Genomic DNA, 12341 nt, shown 5'->3' with positions numbered 1-12341 from the left:
GTTGCTATATTTCTTAGCATTTTAATTATATACTATATGTGTGTATGTGTGTATGTATGTGTGTGTGTGTGTGTGTGTGTGTATATCTGTGTGTGTGTGTGTGTGTGTGTGTGTGTGTTAAGAATTTGTCAAGGCTTTTTGAATGCACCTTGCTAATTAACTCTTTCTTTCCTGCTTTGGCCTGACTCAAGGCTTATCCACAGGATATAGTCAACTTATGACAGCTCATTATTTGTGTAAATTATTCAAATTGCTAATAAAGAATTTGGGAGGCTGACGAACTTCTTATGTTCTCATCAGTCAGTCATAGCCTTTATCTGAGATTCGAATTTATATATATATATATATATATATAATTTCTGTTCTTCATTTATTGTGGCTATATTATTATTTTATTGTTGCCATTGTTCGATTATTGCTCATTGGTTATTTATATGTATGTACACGTACAGTATAGGTCAGATTATTCATTATGTATTGAAAGCAAAGTATATTAATATTCATCGCATTCCTCCGCCTCCCGACTCCTCCCGACTTCCCGTGATATTCAAGCCAGGAACTACAACTCCCGTGAGCCAGCGCGCCTGAGAGAGGCGTCACTTCCGTAAAGAATTGCCTTTTCGCGATTGGCTGACCTACAGCCCATCTCTCCATTCCCATTGGCTGCCAGACGACCCGTCCTGGGCTGGAAAGGGGAGGGGAGGCGGCTTTGCAATTCCTGGTTTGCATCGAATTGAAGCGCTTTGCAACCAGTCGGGAGCGGAGTGGCGGGCAGAAATTCACTTTTGCGGTGGGGGCAATGCGGGGTAGAAGCAGAACCCATAATGCGCGGCTGATTGCGCATGCTGGGATTTTCTGCTTAAACTGCAACCATCCGGACGGGCGCTAGATAGCGTAGCGGTAGAGAGTCGGGGTTTATTGCATTGCGTTGCTCCTTCTAGTGATTCCCTGGCATTTTGCAGCACTGGGTATCCGTAACGGTGGGGCGCCAGCTTGGAGAAGGTGGCTGCAGAGGAACTACTAGACCCTAAAGTAGACAAAAGGTATCAAAATATAAAAATAGACAAATAAATCCATAACGCTGTAATAAAGCTTAAAGTTTAGTATAAGTTTAGCTTACCTTTTAACTTTAGTGTAAACTTGTAAGCTGGGTTGGTTTTGTGGTGAGAGAGAAAAAGAAAGAAAAAGGAAAGAAAGAAAGAGAAAAAGAAAGAAAAAGAAAAGATTCCTACGTTTTCCCCCTTCTTTCCTATTAAAAAATATTCTCCACAGGGATTCTTCATCAGCCAGAATATTTTTCAAAAGCAGACTTCAGAATACCTAAAACTTGGGGGAAGGGGAGGGAAGGAAAGGGAGAAAGTGAAGGAAGGAAGAAAGAAAGAGAGAAAGAAAGAAGGAAGGAAAGAGAGAGAAAAAGAAAGAAAAGATTACTGCGTTTCCCCCTTTTTTCCTATTAAAAATATATTCTCCACAGGAATTCCAGTTTTATCAGCCAGAACATTTTTTTTCAAAAGCAGACTTCAGAATACCTAAAACTTGGGGGAAGGGGAGGGGAGTGAAGGGGGAAAGGAAAGGAAAAGAAAAGAAAAGAAGAAAGGGAGGGAGGGAGGGAAGGAAAGGAAGAAAAAAAGGAAGAAAAGAAATAAAGACTTTTTATTAGTCCTTATTTATTTCAAGCTTAGGGTGATGATCCTGGCTACTTTTGCATGTATAATGTGATTTGGGCACTCTCTAGCTCTGGACACTTTGTTTTTGTGTGTGTAAAAAATTAAGTTTTAAGAAGAGACTGGACAGCCACTTGTCTGAAATGGTTGTGGGGGTCTCCTGCTTGGACGGTCACTTCCAGTTCTGCTCAGTTTGTATTTTACTTCTTGCTTCTCTCTCCAACTACTAGATGTTTGGGGCCCGTTGTGCACGCTTGGTTCTTCGGAGTTGTTCTTCTCTTCCATCCACAAAAACTAGTGTGGCCGCCAGACAGCTCCAAATCCGAGAGGCATTAGAGGTCCAAGATCCAACTGGGTGTGATGTTAAAATTCAGGTAGGTGGGAAGAACAGAATTGCTATATATATTTTTTTTATTTATTAGACTTTGATTTCACTCTTGTTACTTGATAAGAAAGTCAAGGCAGCAAACGTGTCTAATGCTCCTTTGTCCGCCTGTTTCCCCACAACGACAGCCCTGTGAGGTGGGTTGGGCTGAGAGAGAGGGACTGGCCCAAAGTCACCCGGCTGGCTTTCATGGCTAAGGCGGGACCAGAACTCACCGTCTCCTGGTGATTGGCCCAAAGTCACCCAACCAGCTGTCATGCCTAAGGCGGGACTAGAACTCACCGTCTCCTGGTGATTGGCCCAAAGTCACCCAGCCGGCTTTCGTGCCTAAGGCGGGACTAGAACTCACTATCACTTGGTGATTGGCCCAAAGTCACCCAACCGGCTTTCATGCCTAAGGCGGGACTAGAACTCACCGTCTCCTGGTGATTGGCTCAAAGTTACCCAGCTGGCTTTTGTGCCTAAGGCGGGAGCAGAACTCACCGTCTCCTGGTGATTAGCCCAAACTCACCCAGATGGCTTTCGTGCCTAAGGCTTCCCAATAGGGAAGCTGGATTTGCTTAATGATCACCTGATTCACTTAACAACCGGTAATTGCATGACTCTGGGATGCTGCAATTGTCATAAATGCAACCTAATTTTGATCATGTGATTGTAGGGATGCTGCCATGGTCATAAGCATGAGGACAGGTCATAAGTCACTGTTTTCAGTGCCATTGTAATTTTGAATGGTCGTTAAACAGCAAATGGTTGTAAATCAAGGACTAACTGTATAAGCATAGTGTGTGATGAGGTTATGGTGGTCTTTCTTTCTTACTATTTTCTTTCTTATTTTCTTTGTACCTGCCTACCTACCTACCTATATCTATCTATCTATCTATCTATCTATCTATCTATCTATCTATCTATCTATCTATCACCTGTATGTCTATATCTGTTTATATATTATCTACCTTTCATCTGTCATCTAATCATCATTATCTTGTAGAAATATAAAAGCTTTTTGGATTAAAATTTGGTGGAACATTCAAAAGATTTTTAAGAGAAAGATAAATTTTACTCCACAATTATTTTTATTGGGTGTCATTACAGATTGTGATACTAAAGAAATTAATTTGATGTTGAATTTGATAACAGCTGCGAGGTTATTGGTAGGGCAATATTGGAAGAAGGACTGTCTGCCTACTATAGAGGAGTGGACGCTTAAAGTGTCAAATTAGCAGAAATGGCTAAGATTTCTGCTTACTTGAAGGATCATTCACAAGAAAGATACATTTCGGTTTGGAGAAGATGGATAGATTATATTCTGAAAAAATATGGGACTAAAAAGTTCCATTTAGCTTATGAGTAAATTTTAGATTGTTATAATTTAAATAACTTTTTTTTCCTTATTTTTTTATATATAAGTTGGATATTTTTAGAGTGTTTGTAATCATGTTATAGGCAGGTTAAAGTGTATTATGTATTTGCTTATTTATATAGTCGCTCAATGTTAATTAGATTATGATTACTATATATTTGTAACCCTGTAATCAGCTTTGGGAAGTGGGGGAGGAGGAGGGGGGTTTAGGGGGGGTTGGGATGGGATAACATTGTAACTTTTATAAAACTTTTCAATAAAAACAAATCATCATTATCTGTCGTCTAATTGTCTCATCAATCAATCTATACCTGTCTAGCTATCATCTACCATCCATCTAATCATCATTATCTGCCATTATCTATATCTATATTTATCTGTCTATATCTATTATCTATCTCTACCTATCATCTATCTAATCATCATTATCTTTCTATCTAATCATCTATCCTCTATATCTATCATTATCAATCTATCATCTATCTATATCAGTCATCTATCAATCTATTTATTTATTTATCGGCTGCCCATCTTAACCACCAGGTAATTCTGGGCAACTTACAAGATTAAAAAATAAAACTATATAAAAGAACGCTACAAAACTATAAAAAATATTTTTCTGTTATAGAGCTCTGTCTAACTCTATCTTTGGCTAGAGATAAATTAATTCCTGTTTTCTTCCCCGTCCAGGGCTGGGTCCGTTCCGTCCGGTCTCAGAAAGGAATTTTGTTTCTCCATGTCAGTGATGGCTCCTCGTTGGAGCATCTCCAGGTGGTGGCAGATCCATGTTTGGAGCCCAGGTTGTTTCATCGTCTCTGGCTAGCTGGATGGGGCTGAGGGGTGGGGCTACACTACTTTAGGCCTCGTAAGGAGGTTGCTTTCAAAGCATCACAAAATAACAGAGTTGGAAGGGACCTTGGAGGTCTTCTAGTCCAGCCCCCTGCTCAAGCAGCAAACCCTGTATCAGTGATGGAGCACCCACAACTTCTGGAGGGAAGCCGTTCCATTGATTAACTACATCTGAGGCCAGGACATATACCAGGTAGAAGATCATTAAAGAGGGATCCAACCTAAAAATAAGGAGAAATTCCCTGACAGTGAGAACAGTTAAATCAGTGGAACAGGTTAACTCCAGAAATCCATCACTGGAGGTTTTTAAGAAGAGACTGGACAGCCATTTGTCCGAAAAGACATAGGTTCTCCTGCTTGGGCAGGGGGTTGGACTAGAAGACCTCCAAGGTCCCTTCCAACTCTTACTCTGTTTATGTGAAAAAGGATGGAAAGGGGCAAAAAGGAATGACAAAAGATAATTCACTAAATGGGCTGGTGAATATATTCCTGGCTTTAGAATGGCTCTTTCTAAAGCTGGAGTACTAAAGTTATCTTGGTGGAGCAGTGGGCTAATGCCTCCTTAAGTAACACCAGCTGCCTGCAATTAGTGCAGGTTCGAGTCCCACCAGGCTCAAGGTTGACTCAGCCTTCCATCCTTCCCAGGTAGGTAAAATGAGGACCCAGATTGTTGGGGGCAATTAAGCTGACTTTGTAATAATGCCGCTTGGGGTGTGTGTGAAAGCCCTAATAAGCAGGCATATACATAGAATGAAGGCTATTGCTAAGCACATTGGTTTATGCTTAGATTGTAAGCCGCCCTGAGTCTTCGGAGAAGGGCGGGATATAAATGGGATTAAAATAAAATAAAAAAAAATAAAAATTATGACCTTCGCTTGCTAGAGCAAATTAAGGAGGCCATTTGTAAGCCTCTCTTGACGAGAAGGGCACGATTGCTAAAAGATAAATCTTGTCTCCTTTGAGAAGGCAGCCACTTTTATGGGCAAGGGGACAACTCTGGATATGATCTGTTTTGATTTTCAGCAAAAGCTTTTGTCTCTGTATTTTATTTGACAAGCTGTTGGTGTGGTTTGGAGGCCATTAAGAGTCATGTGGGTCTACAACAGCCTGCCTGGCTGGGGAATTCTGGGAGTTGAAGTTCACAGCTCTTAAAAGTTGCCGGGCTTAAGAGGGTAAAGTGGCTTTGCCTGAATCCAGGCGCCATTTTCCCATTTCTTTGCAGCTTCCAAATCCTAGAGAGATTGAGTAGAAGTAGTCCTCAATTTACAAGAGTTTATTTATTTATTTATTTATTTATTTATTTATTTATTTATTTATTTATTTTATTGGATTTGTATACCGCCCTATTCCCGTAGGACTCGGGGCGGTTTACAGGGCAGTTAAAACCATGAATACAAAAAATTAAAAACCATTAAAACAATTAAATTAAATTCAAGCCCCAAGAGTAAATCTAAAACCCAGTTAAATTAACAACCCCACAGTCTGGACCAAACAGATCGAAGAGCCAAGTTTTCAGGTCCCGGCGAAATGAGCGAAGGTCGGGGGCAGTCCTAAGTTCTGTGGGTAGTTGGTTCCATAGGGCAGGCGCACCCACAGAGAACGCCCTTCCCCTGGGAATAACCCGCCGGCATTCATTAACCGGCGGTACCCTGAGAAGGCCCTCCCTGTGGGGGCGCACAGGACGATGGGAAGATGATGTTTAGTCACCGTTACAACAGCACTAAAAAAAAATGTGGCTTACGACCATTTTTCACACGTACCAACGTTGCAGCATTCCCCCGTGGTCGCATGATCAAAATTCAGACGCTGGGCAACTGACTCGTATTTACAACGGTTGCAGTGTCCCGGTATCAGGTGACACACACACACACCCCTTTTGCGACCTTCTGACAAGCAAAGTCAACGGGAGAAGCCAGATTTGTTTGATGACTGTACGATTCGTTTTAACAACTGCAGCGATTCACTTAACAACCATAGCAGGAAAGGTCGTAAAATGGGGCAGAATTCACTTAACGAATGCCTCGCTTAGTAACAGAAAGTTTGGGTTCAGTTTTTGTAAGTCGAGGACTACCTGTAGTGGCATTTTAAGCCATTTATTGTAGTGACTCAGTCAATCAGAATAGAGCTGGAAGGGACCCTGGAGGTCTTCTAGTCCAGCCCCCTGCTCAAGCAGGAGACCCTATGCCATTTCAGACAAATGGCTGTCCAGTCTCTTCTTAAAACCTTCCAGTGATGGTGCACCCACAACTTCTGGAGGCAAGTCTTTCAGAATAAGAGTATAACTGAGTCAGAAGGAACCTTAGAGGTCTTCTAGTCCAACCCCCTGCTCCACTGATTAAATTCTTCTCACTGTTAGGAAATTCCTCCTTAATTCTAGACTGTCAGAGCATGCACAGTCTTATTGCACTGAGATAACCCGGGAATAAACACAGTAAACAGTGGTCTATATTAAATGGTGGTTTATCTTACACTATCTACAATATCATACACCAGGAACAATATACATGCACGTGGTAATACAGCAAACTCCAACACACAGCAGTTACAGCAGGAAATGGATGAGAGAGAAACAGTCCAGCAAAAGCCTTCCCTTTTATACTCAGGCTCTTAAAGGGATACAGACCCTGCTGAGTCATTCCTATCATTGCATCATCCACCTTACGTTACATTACGTTATTACATAAGCTGTTTAGCTATTAAATCATTACCTTGACATCTCCCTGATTAGTTTCCATCCGTTGCTTCTTGTCCTGCCTTCTGGTGCTTTAGAAAATAAGTTGAACCCCACCGCCCCCCTCTTCCTTGTGGCAGCCTCTCAAAAGTTGTAGCAGTGTCACTCCCGTTTTGGAAAAAAAAGAGAGAGAGAGAGAGAGAGAGAAAAGACTGTGGAGTTGTGCACGTTGAGCTGAAATTTTGTCGGTGACCTCCAACCCCACACTGATTCAAAATCCTTCTATCGAAGTTTTTGCCGTAAAACTTTCTGGTTTCATTACAGGACGCTGACTTTTGGCAGTTCCGTGGAAGTGCAAGGGAAGCTGGTGAAAAGTCCGCACAAAGGACAAAGGGTGGAGCTGGCGGCAGAGAATATACGTGTGGTGGGACCTTGTGACGTTTTGGTAAGGGAATTATTTTCCAATGCTGGGGCTGTGTTTTGTTGTTGTTGTTTTGCTGCAAGCTTTTCTGCAAAAGAATTCCATTCCAAGCTCACCATAGCTGTAGGGCTTCTCCTGGAGTAAAGATAATTTATTGTTCGTTTATCTGCATCCTTCCTTTCTTGTTTTTACAAAGAAAGCTGTGAATATGCCTAATATCCCTTCCTCCTCCTATTTTCCCCACAACAACCCTGTGAGGTGGGTTGGTCTGAGAGAGAGGGACTGGCCCAAAGTCGCCCAGCTGGTTTTTGTGGCAAAGGAGTGACTAGAACAGGGGGGGTGTCTTCAAACTTGGCCCTTTTATGACTTGTGGACTTCAACTCCCAGAATTCCTCAGCCAGGCATGCTTGGCTGAGGTATTCTGGGAGTTGAAGTCCACAAGTCAGTCCACAAGTCATAAAAGAGCCAAGTTTGAAGACCCCTGGACTTAAAAGTCTCCTGGTGATTGGTTCAAAGTCACCCAATCAGCTTGCCTGCCTAAGCCAGGACCAGAACTCATAGGCACCTGGTGATTGGCCCAAAGTCACCCAGCTGGCTTTCATGCCGAAGGGGGGACTAGAATTCACAGGCTCCTGGTGATTGGCCCAGAGTCACCCAGCCAGCTTTCAAGACTAAGGCCAAACTAGAACTCACAGTTTCCTGGTAATTGGCCCAAGTCAGCCAGCTGGATTTCATAGCTAAGTCGGGACTAGAATTCAGAGTCTCCTTCTTTCTAACTTAGTCCTTTAACCACTAGACCAAGCTGCCTCTATATTTTTTTATATACTTTCTATATATTCTCCCTTCTTTAGGCTTTCCCTCTGAAATACAAAGTCCACCATTCTCTGGAATATCTCCGGGAGCTGCCTCACATCCGATGCCGAAGCAACGTGCTGGGTGCCCTCTTGAGGGTACGCAGTGAAGCCACTGCAGCAATCCACTCCTATTTCAAGGTAACTCCGGTCTTGGGAACTGCCTGCCACAGGATGTGTGGCTGTCGGTTGGGAAAGCGACCAGTTCATAGACGGAAGTGGCTGCTAACTGGGGCGGAGCCATAGACAGGCAGTCCTTGATTTATGACCACAATTGAGCCTAAACTTTCTGTTGCTAAGCAAGATATTTATTGAGTCCCCCCCCATTTTACGACCTTTCTTGCCACGGTTGTTAAGTCAATCACTGCAGTCGTTAAAGTTAGTAAAACGGTTGTTAAAGTGAATCTGGATTTCCCCCCTTGACTTTGCTTGTTAGAAGGTCGCAAAAGGAGATCGCGTGACCTCCCACCCACCCACCCCAGGACACTGCAAACGTCATAAATACGAGCCAGTTAACAAGCATCTGAATTTTGATCACATGACCATGGGGATGCTGCAACGGTCATAAGTGTGAAAAATGGTCATAAGTCGCTTAATGACTGCGGTGTTCGCTTAACGACCGCATTTACTTAAACTGTGGTTATTCACTTAACGACCGCTGCAAAAAAAGGTTGTAAAACCAGGTTGGTCATTTGCGTGACCCACTTCACAGCCGTCACAACTTATGACTATAATGGCCGGCTTCGTTATGATGGTAAATCAAGGGCGACCTATGGAATCTTACACTCGTGTGTTACTTAGTTAAGTGTATTTTATGTTAGATATTCTTCATTCTTCAAATACTTTGGCCACCTAATGAGAAGGAAGGACTCACTGGAGAAGAGCCTAATGCTGGAAAAGGTTGAAGGCAAGAGAAGAAGGGGATGACAGAGGATGAGGTGGCTGGATGGAGTCCCTGCAGCGGTAGGCGTGAGCTTCAATGGACTCCAGAAGATGGTAGAGCAAGGCTTTTCAACCTTTTCATCCATTGTACCACTTTTAGAATACAGCAACATCCGGGTACCACCAGTCACCTAGCAAGGTGTCAAAAACTTGATGACCAAAGGGAAAAAATGATGAAGTACAGGTAGTCCTCAATTTACAACAGTTCACTTGTTGACTGTTCGAAGTTACGGCACTGAAAAAAGTGCCCCCCAAGCCAGAGCCGAGCAAGACACCTGCCTGCCCGCCCGGTGGCGCTCTTCCTCCTGTCCGAGGTTTTCATTGTTGTGAGCATTTCTGTTGAGGATTGGCAGCGGGGGTGGGGTGGGGGGTGTTTGGTTTTTATTTCTCCCCCCCCCCCTGCTGGGTGGTTGCAGCAGGTTTTGGTCACTTCACTTGACCCTGGGACACAGTTACCGTCATAAATATGAATCAGTTGCCAAGCATCTGAATGTAAATCACAAGACCCTGGAGATGCTGCAACATTCCAGCTGATCGGCGCTTCTTCTGGGCTCAGCAGAAGCACCAGGATCGGTGCCGAACTCCAGCTGGATCCTGGTGCTTCCGCTGAGCCCTGACAGCCCTGCAGCTCCAGCCGTCTCTCGCTCAGGCTTGTGCGGTGCTGCCACCGGTTCAGCTGATTCCCCTCCCCCGCTACCACTTATCTAGGATGGCCGCGTACCACCTGCCAGGTGCCAACGTACCACAGGTGGTATCCGTACCACTGGTTGAAAAGCCCTGTGGTAGAGGACGGGAAGGCCTGGAGGAACGTTGTCCATGAGGTCGCGATGGGTCGGACACGACTTCGCAGCTAACAACAAGATTCTTCATTCTCCGTCCTCCAGGTCATGGTTTTCCCAGAGGTGCTTTTTTCAAGAGGCAACTGGACTTCCTTTATTTTTCCTTGGAAGACGTTTTGCTTCTCCTCCAAGAAGCTTCCTCAGCTCTGATCTGGAGGACTGAGAATCTCCGTAGACATTTAGCAATGCGCTTTGGGAGGAACGCCCTCTAAATGGTGCATGTGAACAGATTTCCAGAAAACATTTGCAGACTCCAGGAACTATTTGCTCTTCAGCTTGAGATGCAGACAACACAAACTCGTCCCCAACAGCCTGTGTGCCTGCCTTCAAGGGACCCAGGGCAGAAAAATATCCTGCAGCCAAGAAGGCTCCACCCCCATTTGCACCACTCAGGTGACCCTGAGAACACAGGTAAACCTCCAGGTGGCCTCAACGACTCACTTAAAATGAGGCAAACGACCAGCGGTCTGCAAGGAGTATAAATCCTTCCATTCCCCCACCATTCAGTCAGAACCTGAAGAAGCTTCTGGGATGAGAAGCGAAACGTCTTCAGAGAAAAAACAAGCAAGTTCCAGTTGCCTCTTGAAAGGAGCCTTGGTGGAGCAGTGGGCTAATGCCTCCTTAAGTAACACCAGCTGCCTGCAATTAGTGCAGGTTCGAGTCCCACCAGGCTCAAGGTTGACTCAGCCTTCCATCCTTCCGACGTAGGTAAAATGAGGACCCAGATTGTTGGGGGCAATAAGCTGACTTTGTAATAATGCCGCTTGGGGGGGTGTGTGAAAGCCCTAACAAGCAGGCATATACATAGAATGAAGGCTACTGTTAAGCTTGTAAGCCGCCCTGAGTCTTCGGAGAAGGGCGGGATATAAATGGGATTAAAATAAAATAAAATTAAAAAAGCACCTTTGGGACAACCAGGACGGGAGAATCTCCAGAGACACTTAACCTTTTCCTTCCCATTCTAAGAGTTGAAGTCCACATATCTTCAAGTTGCTGAGGTTGAGAAACTCTGCTCTAAATTATTTTTAAGCTAAACCTCCCTCTAGGTGGGCAGGATCCTGTGCGGCCCCAGCCTTGGGTCTGTGCTTTTATAATATGCCCCCTGTTCTTCCCTTTGAGTGGGACCCTCTTAAAATTAACCCAGTTGTGCATTTAAAACTATTCAGACACGACCACCAGGGGGCAGCATTTGCACACCTTCAAGTTCTCCTTGCTGGAGAAATATTTTATTGGCCGCATGTTGTGGCTGTTTAAAATCCTTTCTAGCCAAACTGGACTTGTGTTATCCTTGGATCACCTTGCAAGGTAGTCCACAATACCGAAAGCCCGGTCACCCAGGGATCTGAGCCCATCTCTGTTGACCTCAGGTAGATGACCTATGGTTTAATGAAAATAAGTGTGTGTGTGGGGGGGAACACGAGAGCACGGTTCCGATTTTTGAAGGGATACTACAAAGGGGGTCGACCTATTCTTCCAAAACGGCCGAAGGCAGGACAAGAAGCAACGGATGGACACGAATCAAGGAGAGAAGCAACTTAGAACTAAGGAGGGATTTCCTGACGGTGAGAAGAATTAATCAGAAGTTGTGGGTGCTCCATCACCGGAGGTTTTTTAAGAAGTGACTGGACAACCATTTGCTTGAAATGGTATAAGGGTCTCCTGCTCGAGTAGGGGGTTGGAGTAGAAGACACACACACACACACACACACACACACACACACACACACACACACAAGGTCCCTCCCAACTCTGTTAATCTGTGTTCTCGGATTTCACTGCCCTCAACCGGTTCTGCCATGAGTTCAAAGTGAGCATCACACGGGATGGTGTAAACCAGATCTGGGCATTTTACAGGCCTGTGGGTCACATCTGGCCTTTTGGCTGCCCCGGTCTGACCCATGGTGGTGGGTGACGGCAGTGGGCCAGGGGTGGCGAGAGTGGCCTTTCTCATGTGGCCTTTTGGGAAAATTAATTGCCTCCCCCTGATTTAAGCTTATATTTCTGTTTCCACAATTCTGCCTAGATTGTTCCATCTTCTGCATGATGGTCTCCTGTTTGGAGATTGTATACATACATACATATATGAGCAGGAGATTGGACTAGAAGACCTCCAAGGTCCCTTCCAACTGTTATTCTCTCCTCTTCCTCTTCCTTCCTCTCCTCTCTTTTCTTCTCTTCCTCTCTTTTCCTCTCCTCTCCTCTCTTCTCTTCACCTCCACCTCTTTCTGTATAGACCTTGTACAGTATAAAATCCCACATACAGTGTGTATGTCTGTGTATATCTGTATATGTGTCTGTGTACATATATTTTTAAATTTACCAACAAAGAATTAAAGGGATACTAGCATAACTATTTCAA

At 44.2% G+C, this 12341-nt stretch overlaps 1 protein-coding gene across 1 annotated transcript in view; it reads left to right on the top strand.

Annotated features, from left to right (window-relative positions):
- The first annotated feature begins 633 nt into the window (after positions 1-633).
- NARS2 (asparaginyl-tRNA synthetase 2, mitochondrial) overlaps positions 634-12341 on the top strand; it is a 63437-nt gene continuing 51729 nt past the window's right edge. The window contains exons 1-5 of the mRNA XM_083362141.1: positions 634-1043; positions 1895-2038; positions 4100-4209; positions 7254-7374; positions 8202-8342. Of these exons, the coding sequence (XP_083218267.1) occupies positions 1895-2038; positions 4100-4209; positions 7254-7374; positions 8202-8342 (516 nt within the window). The 5' untranslated portion in view covers positions 634-1043. The remainder of the gene's footprint in view (positions 1044-1894; positions 2039-4099; positions 4210-7253; positions 7375-8201; positions 8343-12341) is intronic.

Source organism: Vipera ursinii (genome assembly GCF_947247035.1).
Source record: "Vipera ursinii genome assembly, chromosome: 4".
Taxonomy (NCBI): Eukaryota; Metazoa; Chordata; class Lepidosauria; order Squamata; family Viperidae; genus Vipera; species Vipera ursinii.
Note: the sequence above shows the minus strand (reverse complement) of the source record. Positions and strands in the feature narration are given on the sequence as shown.